Here is a 21,764-nt window from a genome sequence, read left to right as displayed (position 1 = left end):
GAAGGCTTTTCTTGCTGTCAACCCTGATAACCTTAATTGCTGGACATGAATACCTGTTATAAAGGAGACCTGCTTATAAAATCTGCCCTGGAAGTTAGAACATTGTGCAGTCAGGATTCCGTCTCATAGAGTGGGGGAACATATATGCCTAAGTTTCTGCAGCAGATACATGGGCCACAGTTTAGCTATGGTTATCAATGATTGGAGAAGCTGCGTGACTAAGCGATGCCACTTTGCTCCCTAGTAATAATGGTAAACGCATCATGGTTCTAGTAGGTACCGTATTTTTCGGACCATAAGACGCACCTGACCATAAGACACACCCAGTTTTTAGAGCAGGAAAACAAGAAAAAAAATATTCTGAACCAAATAGTACCGGTATACTAAAACAGGGCTTTTCAACCTTTTCATCCATTGTACCACTTTTAGGACAAGGCAATGTCTGAGTACCACCAGTCGCCCAGCAAGGTGTCAAAAACTCAACCCCCCCCCCGCCAAAAAGGAAAAAAAATGATAAAGTACAGGTAGTCCTCGACTTACAATGATTCACTTAGTGACTGTTCAGAGTTACGACGGCACTGAAAAAAATGACATGACCATTTTTCACACTTATGACCGTTGCAGCATCACCAGGTTCATGTGATTTATATTCGGATGCTTGGCAATTGATTCATATTTATGATGGTCACATTGTTCCAGGGTCATGTGATCGCCTTTTGCAACCTTCTGACAAGCAAAGTTAGTGGGAAAACCAGATTCACTTAACAATCATGTTACTAATTTAATTTCTCTCTCTCCTTCTCTTTCTTTCCCTCTCTCCCCCTCCCTCTTTTTTTCTCTCCTCTCTCTTTCTCTCCCTTTTTCTCCCTCTCCCTCTTTCTCTCCCTATTTTTCTCTTTCCCTCTATTTCTCCCTCTTTCTCTCCCTCTATTTCCCTCCCTCTTTCTTTCTCCTTGTCTCTCTCTCCCCCTTTCTCTCTCTCCCTTTCTTTCTCTCCCTCTCTCTTTCCCTCTCTCCCTCTATTTCTCTCCCTTTCTTTCTCCTTCTCTCCCTCTTCCCCTCCCTATTTCTCCTTCTCTCTCTCCTTCTCTTTCTCTCCCTCTCTCTCTCTCCCTCCCTCTCCCATTGTCCCTTCCTTCTTTCCTTCCTTCCTTCCCTCTCTCTTTGTCCCTCTCCGCGTTAGAGCAGTACCCACGGAGGCAGCCCTGTGGCCTGGCTTTCTCTTGCAGAAAGCAAGCTGAAATGGAGCGAGGGAGATTGCCAGGAACGCGAATTGGCCGATCTCGTGCTCCTGCAATCTCCCTCGCTCGGTTTCAGCTTCCCCTGCTACAAAAGAAAGCAGGCTGAAACGGAGCGAGGGAGATTGCAGCAGTGCGAGATTCACATTCCTGGCAATCTCCCTCGCTCCATTTCAGCCTGCTTTCTCTTGTAGCAAGGGAAGCTGAAACCGAGCGAGGGAGATTGCAGGAGGCGAGATTGGCGTTTCTCAGCACGTGCCGATTTGTGCTCCTGGCAATCTCCCTTGCTTTCCACTTGCGGAGGTTGGGGCTGGCCATACGGATCACCTTCGGACCATAAAATGCACCCTCATTTCCCCCCCCCCCAGTTTTGGGGGGGGAAGTGCATCTTATGGTCTGAAAAATACGGTAAGTCAAAGGGTTTTCATTTGAACATCATCAGCTTTATGAATATAGGATGGGATCTGGAACTCATCCTCGAGGAACACAAGTAAATGGTGATCCATGTTACCTGCAGCATTTGTGAAAGAGTCCTTCGGGAATAGGGCTGTATATAAATTCAACTAATAAATAAATAAAAGAAGAGACTAGATGACCTTTCCATTTAGTATTGCTAGATGTCTATGATGTCAATCAACTGTAACTCCAAAATCAAAGCATACATTAGTAATGTGCCAATCAAGTGACTTTTCAAAGATCTACTCTGATTTCATATACAGGTAGTCCTCGACTTACAACAGTTTGGTTAGCGACAGTTCAAAGTTAACGGTACTGAAAAAAATGATTTACGACCGTTTTTCACACTTATGACCATTGCAGCTTCTCCGTGGTCACGTGATCAAAATTTAGATGCCTGGCAACTGGTTCATATTGGTGAAGGTTGCAGTGTCCCGAGGTCAAGTGATCACCTTTTGTGACCTTCCTACAAGCAAAGTCAATGGGGAAGCCGGATTCACTTAACAAGCATATTCCTAACTTAAGAACTGCAGTGATTCACTTAACAATTGTGGCAATAAAGGTCATAAAGTGGGGCAAAATTCACTTAATAAATATCTTAACAGAAATTTTGAGCTTAATTGTGGTTGTAATTCAAGGACTACTTGCATATTCTTTTCTTAAAACTAGGACAATGCAATAACTACCTTTCATCCCAGATCCTCAACCCAACTATGACAATATTGTCTATCTAAATAGAGGGGTTAGCCCTTCCTAACTTGAATATCATAAAAACTAGAGATCTACTTCAACATTTTATTTCATGAGGAAACTTAGATAAATAATTGCAATCCTTTTTAAACAGGATAAAGTTTGCAACAAAGAATTATTACTAGGGAATGAAGGAAATAAAATCTGCTGTAGTTGAATGTAATTTTGTTTTCTCTCCTTGCCCCTTAGCCCCAGCATTAAATTTATTTGAAAGTTATGCTGATGTTAGGTAATTAAGCATATAAATATCAATATTCATAAAAATGGTACAATTTTTTAAAAATTTTTGATTCTGTATTTAAAAATATATTATAGATATTGTGATGAATATTACAAGTAGATAGGCTGAGGGCTTCATACAGAAAGATGAAAGATGATAGCAAGAAATAATGTGGCCCTTTCCTGAATTTGGGGAAGCTGGCTTATATTATAGTTCTTAAGACAACTGCAAAATGTTTTCTTATTTCAATGGATAGGAAGTTGTAAACATCAAGAATCAGTGATTACAGATTCTTTTTCTAAAAGGATTGAACAAGCAGTGGTAACCTAGTCACAAGGATTACTCTGATTTAAGGCAGAGTGGTCAGTCGTTAGATCCAAATGAGTTTTACAAGCTTCCAGAATTACTTTTGAGCACATAATGGTACTCTCAAGCTCTGTATTAAGAGATGGATCGTAATAAAACATTGTGAACTGAGGCCAAGGTTAATTAGAGCAATCCATCCTGCTACAGTTTATCAGAAATTGAAATTTTGTCAATCTATTCTAGGTTTTGGGTTTGCATGGAGTCAAATACAGCTCTTTTTTTCATTTTTAAAATTTGAGACTAATCTCTCTATTGGAGTAAGTGGGATACCTCAGAAATCTTGAGCATGTTTTGTCAGTAATGCTAAAATAGCTCATATCTATAGATGTTTTACTCAGAATCTATTCTGCTCATTTTGTATAAGATGTAAAGCCACCTGGTGCTTAATACTAGTTTCTCAGTTCTTGGCACTCATTGTTTATTCTGACTTGGCTGATACAGTATTAAGCACACAGAAAATACAAAGATACTAAAGCTGCTCATTTTCTTTTACCTTCACAAATATTAGCAGGTATTAATAGCACTTGAATTGTTTTCACCTAGAATTCGAATGTTAGTTTTTCCGATACTTAATCCTTTATTCTGGATTTGCCTTATTCTAAGAAGGCTCATAGGCACCATTTGAGAAGTTAATAGTCTTTTTATTCCAGGACAAACAAATCATATATTGTAGTCACAAAAATCAAAGCCTTAATATATGTCTGCTATAGGATTCAAATTCTAGGCCTTTTCTGTATTTTTTCCTCTCAATTAATGGATATGTGGCTACATCGATGGCCTTAAGAGATATGTTAACAATGTTAACTTAACATATCTAATTCACTTCTGTATAACCAAGTTCCACACCATATAAATGTGTCCTACATGAATTATGAAGAGTCTTGGTGTGGAAAGTAAGGAAGAGTATCCATTTAAAGCCAGAATGTATGGTATAAAGTATAAGGGTGTCCTTATTTTCTGAATTACATATTTTGGATGCAAAAAAATCCAACTCTAAAAATATTTACCAGTAAATTGAGAAAATGAGATTCTGGTTGCCATGTTGAAAATTTTAAAAGAGTCAGAAATTTTTTCAGCATTAGTTGTCTACTCATAGATGAGTGAATAGCAGAATTTTTGGTTTTTTAAAAATGTTTGACATTTGTTTGTTAAAGGACCAAATAACTGGCATAATTTCTCTTTTACATTTAAAACTGTTTTTGGTCATACTTGAAAACTCATAAAACTACACAGTAAAACATTCACCAAGTACATAAAGCAGAAGCCAAGCTTTATTAGAAATTTCCACATGTTATTTATAGCATGAAAACATAAGGATGATATTATCATGAAAGTAGCCATTAAAAAAATGAAACTGTTTTTTTAAAATTTTGCCATGCTGTAAATTATATTGACCTCTGTTGAAATGGCAGTTTTGAAAGCAGAACTGAATTCTTTTTTAAAAATCAATATAATTTTCAGAAGGTTCAAGCAGTTGCCATTGTGAATTCAGAAGGAACTTTTTAAAAGTTTTCTTTTTTCCTGGATTGTATAAACACGGGCATAGAATCAAGATCACGCAAAATATTAGTACTGCTTTATAAAACCCTAGTGAAACCACACCTGGAATACTGCAACCAGTTTTGGTCACCATACTACAAAAAAGATGTTGAGAGTTTGGAAAAAAAATTCAGAGAAGAGCAACTAAGATGATCAAAGGCCTGGAGACTAAAACATACAAAGAACTGCTGCAGGACTTGGGTTTGGCTAGTCTAAAGAAAAGAAGAAATAGGGGAAACATGATAGCAGTATTCCAGTATTTGAGGGGCTGCCACAAAGAAAAGGGGGTCACGTTATTCTCCAGAGCACCAGAGGGCAGGACAAGAAACAATGGCTGGAAACTGATCAAAGAGAGAAGCAACCTGGAATTAAGCAACCTGGAATTAAACTTCCTGACAGTGAGGACAATTAACCAGTGGAACAGCTTGCCTTCAGAAATCCGTGGGCGCTCCATCACTGGAGGTTTTTAAGAAGAGACTGGACAGTCACTTGTCTGAGATGGTATACGTTCTCCTGCTTGAGCAGGGGGCTGCACTAGAAGACCTCCAAGGTCCCTTCCAGCTTCTATTCTATTCTATTCTATTCTATTCTATTCTATTCTATTCTATTCTATTCTATTCTATTCTATTCTATTCTATTCTATTCTATTCTATTCTATTCTATTCTATTCTATTCTATTCTATTCTATTCCATTCTATTCCATTCCATTCCATTCCATTCCATTCCATTCCATTCCATTCCACTCCACTCCACTCCACTCCACTCCACTCCACTCCACTCCTTTCTTCTAATACAGTAAACAAAATTAAAATGTATAAGTAGCTTGTATATTATTACCTGGGGAACTACTTTCTCAGTTAGATTTTGTTTAAAAGGAACAAAAATGAGCAAAACATTGTTGCGTCCGATATAAAATCAAATGAATATGGTAAATCATATTTAATATGTATGGATACTTTTGGATACTTTTAAAGTTTTCTTTAACCTCTTTTACGTATATGAGATTATAAATTACATTAATGTTATTCTGTCTTACTCTTGAATTTGTAAACTCAAAGGTACAGACCATTTCTGCTTAAAGAAGCTACATTTATTCCATTTACTTGTACTTCAGCCAGATACAAATTAGATTTTACATGTGGAATTTAATTTCACTCATATAATTCTGCCCTACTCCTGCACTTGTGAGATGTGGTTACTGCACATATGCTGCTGATGCTTCAAAATTATGGTCAGGGGATATGCATCAGAACTTATATTTATGCTGCTGTTGAATTTGTGCAAAATTGTATGATTGCTTTTTAAAAAGTTTATAGCCCAATATTCTATATTAAAATAGTAAAACCTTTTAATCCCCCTACTTTATATGAGTTTTTTTTTTTGGAATTTATTTATATTGTTACTGACATATTAGTTTTAAGATAATCTCTATCCATCCGGCTTTAGAGAGACCTATCTGTAGCTTTTGTTGGGTTAGATTGGCCTTTGGCTATTGCTTATATACTGAACATAAAATAATACGTATTTTTCTTTTTCTTTCAAAGCTTGAAGAAAAATTCCACAGAAAGACCTACATATCCTGAGCTAATGGTGAGTTTATCTTCTTGAGTTCAAGTGTAACTTAGGTTTCCCTCATGCTTTTGAACAGACACGAGGAGGCAAGTAGAATAGCGCCATCTCAATATTTCTGTACTCTGCTTTAGCCTTTACATAATCAAAACAAATGTCAGTTATAGAGCTGCTGGTGCCTGTAAGGACCATGTCTGAGCTTGCCCCTAGCTCTCCCTTGTTGTTTGGCCACATATATTCGTCTGAATGAAGAACACACAGGTACAGTTTTGAAATCACTGAATGAGGAAGGAAGGAAGGATTTCTCTTCAAATGCTGGTGTTGTTTGATGTGATGTTTTATGAATTAGCATCAGGGATGGATGAATCAGTAGGTTTCTAATCCAAGTCATTTTTGCTTCCGCTTGTCTATAAATTGAAATATATAAACGCACATACACTCACACACAAATGGAAAATATGAGCTCTGCTTTTTATTATTGCCGCAGCTTTCAGTATATATACTGAGGTACCTAATTTTTTTTGGTAGCTTATCAAGATTTTCCAGTGACTTCATTATAGTTCAATGTCCTTTAAAAGAGAGATATGAAGTTGTATTTTAAACAAACAAACAGCACAGCCTTTCTGCATTTGCCAGTGAACCTGTTCGAGTTGCTGTATTAACTCTAGGAAACCACAAAAAAATAAATCCATGGGCAGCAATAACAGTGGCCAGCAGCCAATTAGTTTATTTTTTTTATTTTTATTACATTTATATCCCGCCCTTCTCCGAAGACTCAGGGCGGCTTACAAGCTTAGCAGTAGCCTTCATTCTATGTATATGCCTGCTTGTTAGGGCTTTCACACCCCCCCCCCCCAAGCGGCATTATTACAAAGTCAGCTTATTGCCCCCCACAATCTGGGTCCTCATTTTACCTACCTCAGAAGGATGGAAGGCTGAGTCAACCTTGAGCCTGGTGGGATGCGAACCTGCACTAATTGCAGGCAGCTGGTGTTACTTAAGGAGGCATTAGCCCACTGCTCCACCAAGGCTCTTGGTGTAGTTTGGACTACTTCACTTATAATGAAATGAAGTATAGCAGGCAAAGTGAGCAACACTGCTGAGCCAGCAAAAATCAGGAAATGTTACTTTTGATGAGCGGGAAACAACGGGTGGAGGTTGTAATCTCAGTAGGCTAAGGGCAGTAGAGAAGCAGTTGTGTCTTTGTGCTCTCAAGAAACAATAAGCCATACTTGCATTGGGGTGCAAGACCAATGCAGACTAAGCACCCAGTCACTATGCTAAAAAAGAGTAAAAAAAAACTCAGTGGGAAGCCTGCAAACTGGTCATGAGGTGAATAAGGTTCTGTCATGGCACTCAAGAAGTATCTCCCTAGCAATTTAAGCTAGTTTGGTGTGGTGCTTACGGCTCCAGGCTAGAAAGGGGGAGACTGAGTTAAAATCCTGCCTTAGCCATGAAAGCCAGCTTGGGGGTCAGTCATTCTCTCTCAGCCCAACCCATCTCACTGGGAAAAATAGGAGGAGGAGGATGTATTGGATATGCAAACAAACAAATTTAAAAAATACGGATTTTTATTGGGAAATTTTGTCATCTTCCACTCATCACTTTCTTTTTCTTTCTTTCTTTTCTTTTTTAGCAACACCCCTTCTTTTCCTTTCATGAATCCAAAGAAACAGATGTGGCTTCTTTTGTCAAACTCATCCTGGAAAACTGAAAAAATGGACTTGTACATTATTTTACCCTTTGATGGACTGGTGGGATTAAGGAAGAGGGGGTCATGGTAGGACAGCCTTCACAGGAAAGCCAGAGGAGAACTTAACTGGTGGCCATTTTCCTTTCCTTTTATTTTTTTATTTTTTTTTGTAAAATCCTAATCTCCTTCCCCTGAAGGCTTTTTTAAAGGGTTCTTTGGTATTCATAGTGATATAGAATGAACTGATTAGTGAAATGAATTTTAATAAGATTGGCAACCATAAACAAAAAATACAACAACGAGTGATTTAAATGATGATATTTTACGGCTCTCTAACCAACCTCTCAACTAGCCATACTTAATTTACTGTCAAATCAGATTTCTTTTGTTTATGGTAATAGGTGCTACGGTAGTTATGAAGTTTGATATAGAGTTATATTTTGTCCTTACTATTATTTTAATATTTATGTTAAGCGCTTGATTTTTAATAGAATTCTTGTTTTTGTTTTTATGTGAGACAGTGGACAATAATGACAGCTAAAACAGTGAAGTTACAAAAAAGAGTATTTATAGTGCTTTGCGAGGAAAAGGAAGAGGAGAAGGCATGGTCCATTTATGACATGGATGACTAATTTCAATTGAAATAAGAGTGGTTTGTATGTTACTCCAACAATGTATGAGGAAAACTACATAATTCCCTAGGATATATCTGAAGATTGTTTTGGCAAGAAAATCAGGAGGATGCAGAAAGAAAAAAAGAAAGAAAATGATTTGTTGGTTGAGAGTATTATTCCAGTGGTTTGGTTTAAAACTGCAGTTTCTATAAACAATTATACCTTTAGGATTAATATTCTATCTCAGTATCAGAATCTGTAGGATTAACAGTGGGGATGATGTATTTAAAAGTTAGTGGAAAATCAAAAGCAGCTTTCGACGTTCGATTGTTGCTTAAATAATGATGATTCTCTAGATCAGACATGTCAAACTCGCAATGTCACGTGACATCGCGTGATGTATCAGAGCTTTTTTCCCATTGCCGGCAATGGGGTGGACACGGTTTCCTGATGACACATCCGGCCCATGGGCTGGCAGTTTGACATCCCTGCTCTAGATCATGGCCAACCAAGGAAGAACTCTGCCCATATTGGCTTGGTAGAAAGTTTTGTGCCTTTGAATGAACAAAAGGCTTCACAAAGGAAAGTGGGACTGAGGAGGCATTGAGATGTGGGTTTCACAAAAGGGAAAAAAAATCAAGAAATGAGGAATGTTTTACTAGTTTTAGATTGTTCTGAGTACACTGAGCTTGCTTTGGACTCTCAGGTGTCCCATAGTGGTCTTCTTTCTCACCTACATGAATTATTTTTTTTCCTTACTCCTTCCTGAAGAAGAGTCCCCTATATCTCTGGCACACTTTAGACTAGTCTCTGTCTGAAAACAAAAGATAGGAATTACTTAATAAGCATTATTTCCCTCATCTAATACGAGCAACAGCAAAAACACACTGGTAGGGCTAAAACTACTTGCATTCAGGCATGGTTGCTGTAGATTTTGTGTTTAACATATGGAAACGGCAATTTGTGTGTGTCTCTCACTTCACGATACACTATTTTTTTTATTAGGGTTGTTTCATAAATAAGATTGGGTCTTATCTGATGAAAATAACTGCAGTTCAGCTATTTCCACCGCAACTTTTTTGTTCAAAAATCATTTCTGTTTCCTCCTGACAATATTCATTCTTCCCAATGTTTCAAGTGGTGATGTTTGTTCCCTCCAAATGGAGGTTGTGGGTATAGTAGGAGTGCATCCATTACCCTTACCCAGTGCCTTTCAGGTGTGCTGGCCACTATGTAATTGACATCCCACACATCTGGAGAGCATCAAATTGGAGAAGACCAATACATTAGTATTGATAAAGTGAGTTTTTGTCAAATACATTTTCATGCTGCTTTCCAGCAGTCCGTATTTTACAGAGTAGCTGGTCTTTTTTGGCAGAAGTCCACTGGAAGTGATTTAGAAGATGTTTAACTGCAGATAAAACACTAAGGTTCTTCCCTTTCATTGTATTTTTTTTTCAAAGCTGAGAATGGTTTGTAACTATTTTACATGTCCGGTTACTTCCCCCCCTATCCCCCACCCCTAGTTGATTCTCAGTGCTGTGATTGATTGTCTTCAGCTGCAGCTAAAGCTCAGCCAGTCAGTTTTTAGAACTAGTTCCAGCATCTATTCTCACTTTGAAAAACATGTCATTTAAAACCTACTTTTGGGGTTTCCTATAAATGGATTTGACGCTTGCCATAGAGATTGTTTTGCTGCCTTTTTTTTTCTTGGAATAGTGAAGCCCCATTTCATATTACATCCTCTTGACCTCAGAACACCTTTATCGGAGTGCTGTGGTGACAGGAAGGCTGGATTCATGAGATCAAATTGGGCTTAATAGGCAATATTAATATTCCCATTGGTTTCCAATAGTTGGACCATGCCAGTGATGTCTGCAGTAAGTCTGACTGGAAAGAATAACACTACACGCCTCATGTTTTGTTTTAGGAATTAGAATGTGGTGTTTGTGAGTTCTTTTGTCAGGTCTGTCCAAATATAATTCATCTCTTGGCAAGTACACAAACCCTACCACAGTTATAGAATAAAACGTGCCTAACATCTGTATTTTCTATTCCAGATTTAAAGCTTTGCTTGTCTTTGTTATTTAAAAGTTCTCATATCATGTTAGTGAGTATAATTCCCCTAAAATGTTCACAGCACTTGAAGTGCAGTCTGAATTCACATCTGTTTTCTAAAGGATGATAGGTAAAAATGGAAAAGAAATAACTGATCAGATTTCATCTGAAAACAGGGTAAGAAATAATGGGCTTAAATTACAGAAAAGACATCACCCATTCACATGTATGTATGTGTGTGTACACACACACACACTCTCTCACATAGACTTGTATATGTACCTCCAGAATGTTCTGAAATTGATCATCCTGCTTGAAGTTGTTACAGAACCTTCATTTTTAAGGCTGTTGTAAATATGACACAGATACCCATTATGTGTTTTATATGGAAAAAATGAGCCCTTCATCTGCTGATATTTTCAAGTCTTTAAATATTTGAAAATGTTTCCGGGTTCGGCAGGGCTATATTAGTAAAATTCAGCTGTTCTAGTAAATGTTAACAGAGCTTGAATCATGGTTGCTGTGACTGATCTTTAATTTCAGCATTCTCAACTGTCTTAGGTTTGTTAAGTTATTTTGGAATAATTATTTTTAATGGTAATGTGGATTTGGGGCATGGCTATATGCAAAGTGGTGATCTGGATTTTCCCCCCTCTTAAAACAGTATTCAGAAAATTTGCCATAATGGCATACGTTCTACACTGTACACAGTTATTAGTCAAATTGTATTTTGGAGGATTAATTTTCTTATTGAACAACTACAGTGCTCTCAGTCAATCCAAAATGTTAATAAACCTCAAACCTGAGGATTTAAGAAAGTAAAGGTGAGATTTTGGCTTTCTTAGGAGAATATCTCTGTATGCACAATTATTGGGCAACTATTGGTGTGCAGAATTATTATGCAACTAAATGAAAAATGAAAATTTGCCCATCTCACTTGTTTATTTGCGTCTCTTAAAAGTCAGAATAATAAACAACTCAAAATGTACAAATAAACATTTCTTTTTTAAAAAAAACGGGTGACCAATATAGCCATCCTTCTTTTGAATAATAGTCATAAGCCTTCCATTCATGGAGTCTTGTCAGTTTCTTGATCTGTTGACGCATCAACGTTTTGTGCAGCAGTAACCACAGCCTCCCACATACTGTTCAGACACTGTTTTCCTTCACCATAAACCTCCCATTTAAGAAAGGCCCACAAGTTCTCAATAGGGTTTAGGTCTGGTGAGAAGGGGGCAACGTCATTATTTTTTCATCTTTAAAGCCTTTATTGGCTAGCCCAAGGGTCTTCAAACTCGGCCCTTTTATGACTTGTGGACTTCAACTCCCAGAATTCCTCAGCTAGCAGCGTGCCTGGCTGAGGAATTCTGGGAGTTGAAGTCCGCAAGTCATAAAAGGGCCAAGTTTGAAGACCCCTAGGCTAGCCACACAGTGGAGTACTTAGATGCAGGCAATGGAGCATTGTCCTGCATAAAAATCATGGTGTTCTTGAAAGATGCAGACTTTTTCTTGTACCACTGCTTGAAGAAAGTATCTTCTAAAAACTGGCAGTAGGTTTTGATTTTGAGTCCATCTTCAACCTGAAAAGGTCCAACTGGCTCATCTTTAATAATACCAGCCTGTACCAGTAGCCCACCACCACAGTGCTGCCATCTGAGTCGAAGTAGAACTCTGTGTCTGTTACTGATAAAAGCCACGGGCACATCCATCTGATACGTCAAGAGTCACTCTCGTCTCATCAGTCCATAAAATCTTTGAAAAATCTGTCTTCAAATATTTCTTAGCCCAGTCTTGCTGTTTAAACCTATGTGTCTTGTTCAGTGGTGGTGGGGTTTCAACCTTCCTTACCTTGGCCATATCTCTGAGCACTGAACACCTTGTACCTCTGCACACTCCAGGTAGGTTGCAGTTCTGGAATATGACAGCACTGGAGGATAATGGGTTCCTGGTATCCTCCCATTTGATTCTTCTCAAATGTTTGGCAGTTAATGTGTGTCTTTTTTCCTCTTGTGACCCTGTTGATTATTTGTAACAAAACGTTTGATGGTTCTGTGATCATGCTCCCAATATCTTAGCAATTTCAAGAGTGCTGCCTCCCTGTGAAAGACTTTACAATTTTTGACTTTTCACAATCAGTTAAAACACTCTTTTTTGGCCCATTTTGCCTGAAGAAAAGAAGCTGCCTAATAATTATGCACACCTTGATATAGGGTGTTGATCTCCTTAGGCCACACCCTCCCTCATTACACAAATACGCATCTTATACACATGCTTATATCCACCAGTATTCAAGTTTATACAGCTTAGAGGTGGAAAATATGCATGAAAATGATATGGTCAAAATACACGCCTAATAATTGTGCACACATTGCACAACAGAATATATATGACTGTTGAAACCATCTAATTTCTAAGCAGGAAGTAGCTGGCAGAGATTGATGCAGGAAGGAAAATCCTATTATTAACACCAGAACATTTTTTCAAGCATGATAGCAAGCTAATAAACACTGCACTGGATATTCATAATAAAGCTGTGTGTCCAACTTTGGATTGTGTATCCCAGAACCTTATGAAGCAGGAATGGCCATTTTGAGTATTGCTTGGAACTATGAAAGAAAGGGTGACTTTGAGGGGGACACACACACACACACACAAACACACACACACACACACACCCCGTGTTGCCCTTTTACTTGAACTGAAAGGCTACTGAATTTCTTCTCTACAGGGTATTGCTTTTGTCATCTCATACCACACTATTTGATGATTTCTTACTTTCAAGTGTAGACCATGATAGCGTAACTCATTCCTCCATTAAAAATAAAAGAATACAAGTTCTTTCCAGCCTCTTAATTACTTTGGGGTTCCTTTTTTCTAAATGCTCCGAATTCTTCCACTGAGGTTACTCATCACACACAACTTGTTCGGGAAAGCAACCAATGAATTAAAGTCAACCTGGTGTGCATTTATTTAGGGAATGAAGGAAATATTTTCATGGATTCTGATTTTCATACAGTCTCCAGGCAAACCTCAGAAAAGGGCTTAGAAATTATGTTTGTGTGATTCCCCCCCTTATAATGTGGAAAGTCTTTTGTTTTCTTTTGTTTTAAAGGAACATTTCTTTAACTAGAAAATATCTTTCCACTAAAGGAAATAATGTGGGGATGAGTTGCAGCATTTTCTTTTTTAAACATTGACTAATATTTATTGGTCAATGTTTTCTTTTCAAAATAGGAAAATTAAATACCCATTCTTATGTCACAAAACTATTTTTCTACATCTAATTAATACCAGACACGAGTTAAGAGTCTAAAATAAAATAAGAGAATAAATCCATTCAACAATGAAACTTCATCTAATTATGAGTAATTTTAGTCATGATTCTATGAGACTAAAACAGTTTCTTTTAATTGATAACATCTTCCGTCTTGAAACTGAAATCTTGATTCTCGAATAATGTAATATTTTCTGAACCATAACATTTGCTGTTTGCTGTTTGTCAATGCACAAATATATCTAGTCACTGTTATGTGCATGTATGTTCTGGCCCACATATTCTGCACCTTAGTTTGAGTCCGTTGGAAGTGCAAACCCCTGACTTTCTGTTCATCAAGAGATGATAATGTTTAACCATAACATTAAGGCCTTTTAATGTTAGTACAGAAAACAACAGATCTTGGCTAGTCTGCTATTCTCTCTTTGTGGGATTTGGAGCCTGTAAATTTGCCTTCACTGCATTTTCTCAAACAGTGGTTTCATAATGGACTTGACAGATTAGCTGAATCTGATACAATTGGGTGATCTACTAATTGTTATGATTTTTCTTTCCTAATTGTGCGTGAATTGAAAATAGACCCTAAGTAAATGTATACAATTGGTATACATGGTTCTTGGCTCTGACCCATACCAGGGCATCCGATGTGTGAGATATTCCAAATCGACACAGTAAATGCTTTATATAGAAGTTTTTAGAGTTACTCTGTGCAGTATCACACTCTAATGGAGTGAAAGCCCAGAGTCTGTTCCTTACAGCATTCTGTTGTATATAGTAAGCTACTGCTGAGTTATGTGGGATAGTTTCCCCCATAGCTCTGTGAAAAGAAAAAGCCAATCTCCAGTCAGTAGCATAGCACAGGGGTCCTCAACCTTGGCAACTTTAACACTTGTGGACTTAAACTCCCAGAATTCCTCAGCTAACTGGCATAGCAGTGATATCACATAATTTGATGATATATTTGATGATGATATTATGTATACATGCATTCAGAAAGTATACAGACCCTTTCACTTTTGTCAATTTTGTTGTGCTGCAGCCTGTTGTTGAAATTCATTCTTTTTCTCATTAATCTACGCTCAGTACTCCATAATGACAGAAAATGGAAGTTTAGAAATGTCCTTAAATTTATTAAAAAGAAAAAAACAGATATCACATTGGCATTAAGTATTCGGACCCTTCACTCAGTACTTTGTTGAAGCACCTTTGGCAGCAATTACAGTCTCAAGTCTTTTGGGGTATGACACAACAAGTTTTGCACACCTGGATTTTCTGCCATTCTTCCTTGCAAATCCTCTCAAGCTCAGTCAGGTTGGATGGTGACCAACCTGACTGACATGTTCAACCTCCAGAGATGTTCAAGAGGGTCAAGTCAGGGCTCTGGCTGGGCCATTCTAGGACATTCACAGAGTTGTCTCCAAGGCACTCCTGTGGTGTTGTGGCTGTGTGCTTAGGATTGGTGTCAGGTTGGAAAGTGGACCTTCGGCCCAGCCTGAGGTCCTGAGCGCTGTGGAACAGGTGTTCATTTAGGATATCCCTGTTCATTGCTCCATTCAGGCTTCCCTCAACCCTGACCAGTCTCCCAGTCCCTGCTGCTGAAAAACATTCTCACAGCATGATGCTGCCACCACCATGCTTCACTGTTGGGATAATATTGGGCAGGTGATGAATGGTGCCTGGTTTCCTCCAGGCATAATGTTTAGAATTGAGGCCAAACAATTCAGTCTTGGTTTCATCAGACCAGTGAATCTTGTTTCTCACAGTCTGAGAATCCTTCAGGTGCTTTTTTGCAGAGTCCCAAGCAGGCTTTCATGTGTTTTGCACTGAGGAGATGCTTCTGTCTAGCCACTCTGCCATGAAACCCAGATTGGTGGAGGGCTGCAGTGATGGTTGTCCTTCTGGAACTCTGTCCTATCTCCACACAGGATCTCAGAAGCTCAGTCAGAGTGGCCATTGGGTCTTGGTCACCTGTTTTACTAAGGCCCTTCTCCCCCAATTACCCAGTTTGACCAGGTGACCAGCTCTTAGAATAGTCCTGGTTGTGCCAAACCTCTTTCATTTGAGAGTTATGGAGACCACTGTGCTCTTAGGGTGCTTCTGTGCAGCAGAAAATTCCTTGTAGATCTGTGCCTTGCAATAATCCTTGCAGTTCCTTTGACCTCATGGCATTTGCTTTGCTACATTATGTGGAGGGGTCAACTTATTTTCTAAAGCACCAGAGAGCAGGATAAGAAACAACGGATGGAAGCTAACTAATCAAGGAGAGAAGCAATCTGGAATTAAGGAGAAACTTCGTAACAGTGAGAATAATTAACCAGTGGTACAGCTTGCTTTCAGAAGTTGTAGGTTCTTCATTACTGGAAGTTTTTAGGAAGAGATTGGATAACCATTTGTCTGAAAAGGTATAGGATCTGCTTGAGCAGGGTGTTTGACTGGAAGACCTCCAACGCCTCTTCCAGCTCTATACTGATTGATTGATAGATAACATTTTTTTTTATAAAAATCTGGTTTTGTTTCAAGAATGTGTTGAAAAGGGCAGCACAACCACCACCATCACCATCCTTGGGAGTATGGGTTTTTTTTCTAGTAAATATACAATGGCAATATTTAGTTATAGTAAATCCAGATTTGATGTATCCTGGTTTAATCATAAAGGAATAGTTGATAGTGTCGCAGTTTCTAGTTTCTGGCTCTGGCAAACTAGAAGAGCAGCCAGAATAGATGGATTTCTGACATGAGAGACAATGACAGAGCTAATACTGGGAGAAGGAATTTACCAAGGAACATTAATCTCTGTCCATTTGTGAATTAGAATATTTGTAATCTGAAAATGCAACTTGTCTAGGAATTGTTTTTGAGGAATGCATCCATTTTGTTTTTTTATGGACTTTTTTATTGCATGGGAGGAAGGTCCTTTGTAGAAATGTGATAGAGCTTTGCAAATGACTGAATGCAATATCTATTCTGGGTTAATATCAGTAATATTACAATATCAATATCTGTTAAATCGAGAATGATAATTCATCTAAATGACAGGCAACTTGGTATAGTGGTATAGAGACTTGAACCTAGAGTTCAAGTCTCATCTTAGGTACAAAGCCAGCTGGGTGATGGACAGTCACTCTTTCACAGTCACAAATTAAGAAGGCAATGGCAAAGCACTTCTGAAAAACCTTTCCAAAAAGACTGAAGGGACTAATCCGGGTCATCACCATGTGTCAACACTTTACTTGAAGACACGCACATACAAAGACAATTTACATTGCTGTAAAAGGTGGGATTTAAATATGTGAATAACCGGTTCTCTGTGTGGATGCCACTTCCGGAAGTCCATTCTGGGCCTGCGCAACAACAAATTAACTACCAGTTCTGCTGAAGTGGTATGAACCGGCTGAATCCCACCACTGGCTGTAAAGCACTCTTCCTAGGGCTGTCATAATTTCTAATATTTTTTAAGGAACCAGTTGTAAGTCAAGGGCTACCTCTATTTGTTTCTCAACCTCACCTAGTTTAAGATGGTGGTTTCAACTCCCAGAATTCTCCAGTTAGCAACCTGCTTAGGGAATTCTGGAAATTCCACATATATTGATAAGGTTGAGAAATATTGCTATCTATAATTCTGCAAGGAATACCTGACTTGATTCCCAGGGATTAAGAGAAGAGATAAAATCAACTTTGCCACCTAACAGCTTCCTTTTTTATATTGTATGTCCAAACATTTTATAATACATGTGCATTTCTTGAAACAATTGCCTTTAAATACTGACCTAGCTTAGATTTTGCCACCCATTATTTTGAAACCCTATGAGATGAAGTAGAATCAAACAGTGGTGGGATTCAAATACCTGAACATCTGGTTCTCTGCGTAGATGCAGGCCTGGGCCTCCAAGGCCTAGAATGGATTTACGGAAGTGACATCCATGCACTTCCTGTGGGCTGTTCTAGGCCTAGAAGGCCTCTTCCAAGCCTAGAACAGACTTCCGGAAGTGACATAATGCACTTCCGGTGGGTCATTCTAGATTGGGGAGGCCTCCACCAGGCCTAGAATGGACTTTGGAAGTGACATCCACACACTTCTGGTGGGCTGTTCTAGGCCTGGGAGACCTCTTCCAGGCCTCTGAGGCCTAGAATGGACTTCCAGAAGCAGCATGGGTTCAGCCGATTCCCTGAGCTCAACAAAATTTAGCGACCAGTTCTACTGAACCGGTGCAAACCGGCTGAATCTCACCACTGGAATCAACACTTTTGATACTTTCTCACAATAACTTGAGTGCCATGATAATATAATGTCTTCAGAATGTATATGTATATATTGTATATTTTAGTCTCTTAATAGTTAATTTCATTTTTGGAGGGAGGTAAACCAGGTACAGTCAGTTTTAATTTAACTTCCCAATTCTTTGAGTAAGACAACCATTGGATCAGCATACAGCCTAAAAGAAAATAAAGGCTCAGCATAGTTTCTGGCTAGGCAATAAAATTTTATTTGCCAGGGGGGAAAAAACTGTTTTACCAAGTTTTTACACTATAAAGACCAATACCAGCGGGAACACATAAATTAGTGTAATTCATCTCCATATTATTTCCTACAATGGAAAGATGGATTTTCTGGTTAATGAAATGTTCCTTAAAAAAGAAAAGATTCCACATTATAATGAAAAAAATATGTAAATTTCAGAATACGTTTACAGAGACTCATGTAGTGAACTTCCACGAATCACAATTCATCCAATTTACATTAGTTCACTGCATAATTGCAATGACCATAGTAGAGCTGTAAATAGAGAAGGATCATGTGATGATGGCCCATGTCCAGCAGCCTAAAACCCAGTAGAAAATGTAAGGTCAACCAGGTACACTTTAAAATAGAAAAGTTGAGTCCCCAAAAAATTATGTACAGTTATTCTGACTGCTCCTGAGCCACAAGGGCCTCCACAGACCACGGGAAGCTGTTAAGTAAGTCTAAAAGAAGACTGGGCACTTCCAAAATGTCAAAATATACAGGTATATGGTTGGGGGCAATAGGCTGACTCTGTAAATTGCTTAGAGAGAGAGCTGGAAAGTACCAGGCCTGCATCTACACAGGTAGTCCATGAGTTAAAACAGTTCATTTAGTAACCGTTCAAAGTCACAACAGCACTGAAAAAAATGGCTTATGGCCATCTTTCACATGACCGTTGCAGCATCCCCATGGTCACGTGATCAAAATTATTTATGATGGTTCCAGTGTCCCAAGGTCATGTGATCAGCTTTTGCAACCTGATGAGCAAAGTCAATGGGGAAGCCAGATTCACTTTACAACCGTGTTACTAACCAGCTGCAACAATTCACTTAACAACTGTCGCAAGAAAAGTCATAAATGGGGAAAACTCACTTAAGTGCTTCACTTAGCAAAAATAAATTTTGGGCTCAATCATGGTTATAACTCGAGGACTACCAGTGTTGCTAGCTACGAACTTGGATTCAGTCTCTAGGATTTAACATTACAGACTAGATTTGTTTTTGCCATTCAGCATTGTGGACTGATTGTTTAAGAAGCATCCCAACTTGATCATAGCCTGCAGAATGAGAATCAGTATAGAGCTGGAAGGGACCTTGGAGGTCTTCTAGTCCAACCCCCTGCTCAAGCAGGAGACCCTGTATACCATTCCAGACAAATGGGTGTCAACTCTCTTCTTAAAGCCTCTAGCAGGCACAACTTCTGAAGGCAAGCTGTTCCACTGGTTAATTGGGCTTAATTTGTTTAGTGACTTTGAAATTACAACAGTACTGAAAAAGGGACCAATGACCATTTTTCACACTTTCTCACACTAATGAACATTGCAGCATCCCCATGGCTTAATAGCATAAGCCAAAGGTTGGCAGTTTTTCCAATACGTTTTTTTTTTTACCAAAGAGAATAAAATGCATTAACATACATTTATTTATTTATTTATCCCATTTATATCCCGCCCTTCTCCGAAGACTCAGGGCGGCTTACAATCTAAGAAGCACAAATCAATGTGCTTAGCAATAGCCTTCATTCTATGTATATGCCTGCTTATTAGGGCTTTCACACACACCCCAAGCGGCATTATTACAAAGTCAGCTTATTGCCCCCAATAATCTGGGTCCTCATTTTACCTACCTCGGAAGGATGGAAGGCTGAGTCAACCTTGAGCCTGGTGGGACTCGAACCTGCACTAATTGCAGGCAGCTGGTGTTACTTAAGGAGGCATTAGCCCACTGCTCCACCAAGGCTCTTATTAGTGGAGCTAGACTCACTGGGCAGAAGTTAAGTTTCAGTCAGATTACTAGACAAGGGCAACATTTTGGACAAACCAGTCTTAAGCTACAATGTAGCTTTGAGATGAAATTGCAGGTTGATGGTTTTATCTGAGCTCAGAATAAAAGTGGAGTCAGGAACAGCCTTGAATTGTAGCAGGCACATCTCCTTTTGAGGGAAAACACTACCTGTATAATACTTGTACTTTCTAAATTGTCTGCAGCACTTTAAATTTGCACTCTCTTCTTCATAAGGGATGGAGTACAAGCCCCAGATATTCATTTTGCCTGCTCATTGATGTTTGCTTTGTTCCAGTTACAATTTTTTTTTTTGGCTTTTGGCAAAGAGCAAAAATCTGGTAATTAAACAAGAGCTGATTGTCAGTACTGTCCTTTGAAAAAGCTCTCCTGAGGCAAACTGGAGTTTTTGATAAAATCACCATGACATCCATATAAAGTAACCTTGGGTACCTTTGTCCAACTAAGTTACGCAAGCAGCTGATTAATACAGAACTGCAAATGTCCTGGAAACAGCTGTGCCTGACCCTGACTGAGCTGGAATACAATTTGTGAAATGCCCCCTTCTCAATGTGGCATTAAGTATGGAGTTACAAATGGAATAGCACTATGTTGTGAGCTGCATCTGACAAATTTGCATTGATGGGCAACCTATAAATACAGTATGAAGGAAGCCTTAAACTTTTCCTGGAAGATTCTGCTAGAAATAGCATCCAAGGTATATTCAAAATCAACAAATGTTGCATGTAGAGATACTTTGGATCTACATCAGACATGTCAAACTCACGACATCACATGATGTCACAAGACATATTGGGACTGTTTTGCCATTGCCGGCAATGGGGTGGGTGCGGCTTCTGGATGACCTGTCCAGCCCACGGGCCGGCAGTTTGACACCCCTGATCTACATTTTTCTACCATATGGTATAGAACTAGGGTTTGATGGTTGTTGATGATGATGTTGTCTAGTTTGGTAATGAAACATCTGCAAGAAAACCATCAAGCTCAGAGAGCACCAGAGGGACCCCACAGTTCAACCCTGAACTACAAATATTCTCTTCTATTGGAATCAAGGCTTGTTCTCCAGTGGAAAATCCTATTCTGAAGGCTGGTTGCTTCTCAGATAGAATATTCTCCTCATGTGGAATTTCCATACAGATGTATAATGTATTCACGATACTCAAAAGGGTTTGGGTCAGTAGTTTAATAGATCAATCCTTTCTGAGAATTAAGAAAAAAATTGCCATCTTCTAATCAACCCTGATCTTTTATCTGTGAGGTAAAAGGAATCTCAAGACTGGAACCCACCACTTGGGATCTACCTCAAATTCATCTTGGACATGGTCACCTCCTAGGTCGTTGCCAGTTTTCAGTGGTTCTTTCATACTGAGTATGCCCGTTTGGTATTCTGATGGTAGTAGGTTAATCCTACTGTGTCCTAAAGGTTATGTTCTGCTTCCCTGGGGCTGTGGCTGATGGCTATGTCCTGTGTTGGATTTTTTTGGGTGAGGGGTTGCAGGTTCTAATTCTATAACTCTGCTATTGTTAGCTATCAGTTTTGTTGCAAGGGATTTCAAAAGATCCTGTCTTGAATGGGTTTCTGCAGGTACTATTTGCTCATGAATGGGGGTGAATGGGATTATCAAATCCACATTTCTACACAGCTGGCCTGCTCAGTTTCTTCTTTGGGGCTGTTAAGAAAAAA

General features: G+C 38.8%; 1 protein-coding gene across 1 annotated transcript in view; it reads left to right on the top strand.

Moving 5' to 3' along the window:
• The window catches only part of MAP2K6 (mitogen-activated protein kinase kinase 6), a 114,081-nt gene extending 102,604 nt beyond the window's left edge, over positions 1-11,477 (top strand). The window contains exons 11-12 of the mRNA XM_083351404.1: positions 6,114-6,159; positions 7,775-11,477. Of these exons, the coding sequence (XP_083207530.1) occupies positions 6,114-6,159; positions 7,775-7,852 (124 nt within the window). The 3' untranslated portion in view covers positions 7,853-11,477. The remainder of the gene's footprint in view (positions 1-6,113; positions 6,160-7,774) is intronic.
• The last annotated feature ends 10,287 nt before the right edge of the window (positions 11,478-21,764 follow it).

The sequence above is a fragment of the Vipera ursinii genome (genome assembly GCF_947247035.1).
Source record: "Vipera ursinii genome assembly, chromosome: 2".
Lineage (NCBI taxonomy): Eukaryota > Metazoa > Chordata > Lepidosauria > Squamata > Viperidae > Vipera > Vipera ursinii.
This window is presented reverse-complemented; position numbering and strand designations above follow the sequence as displayed.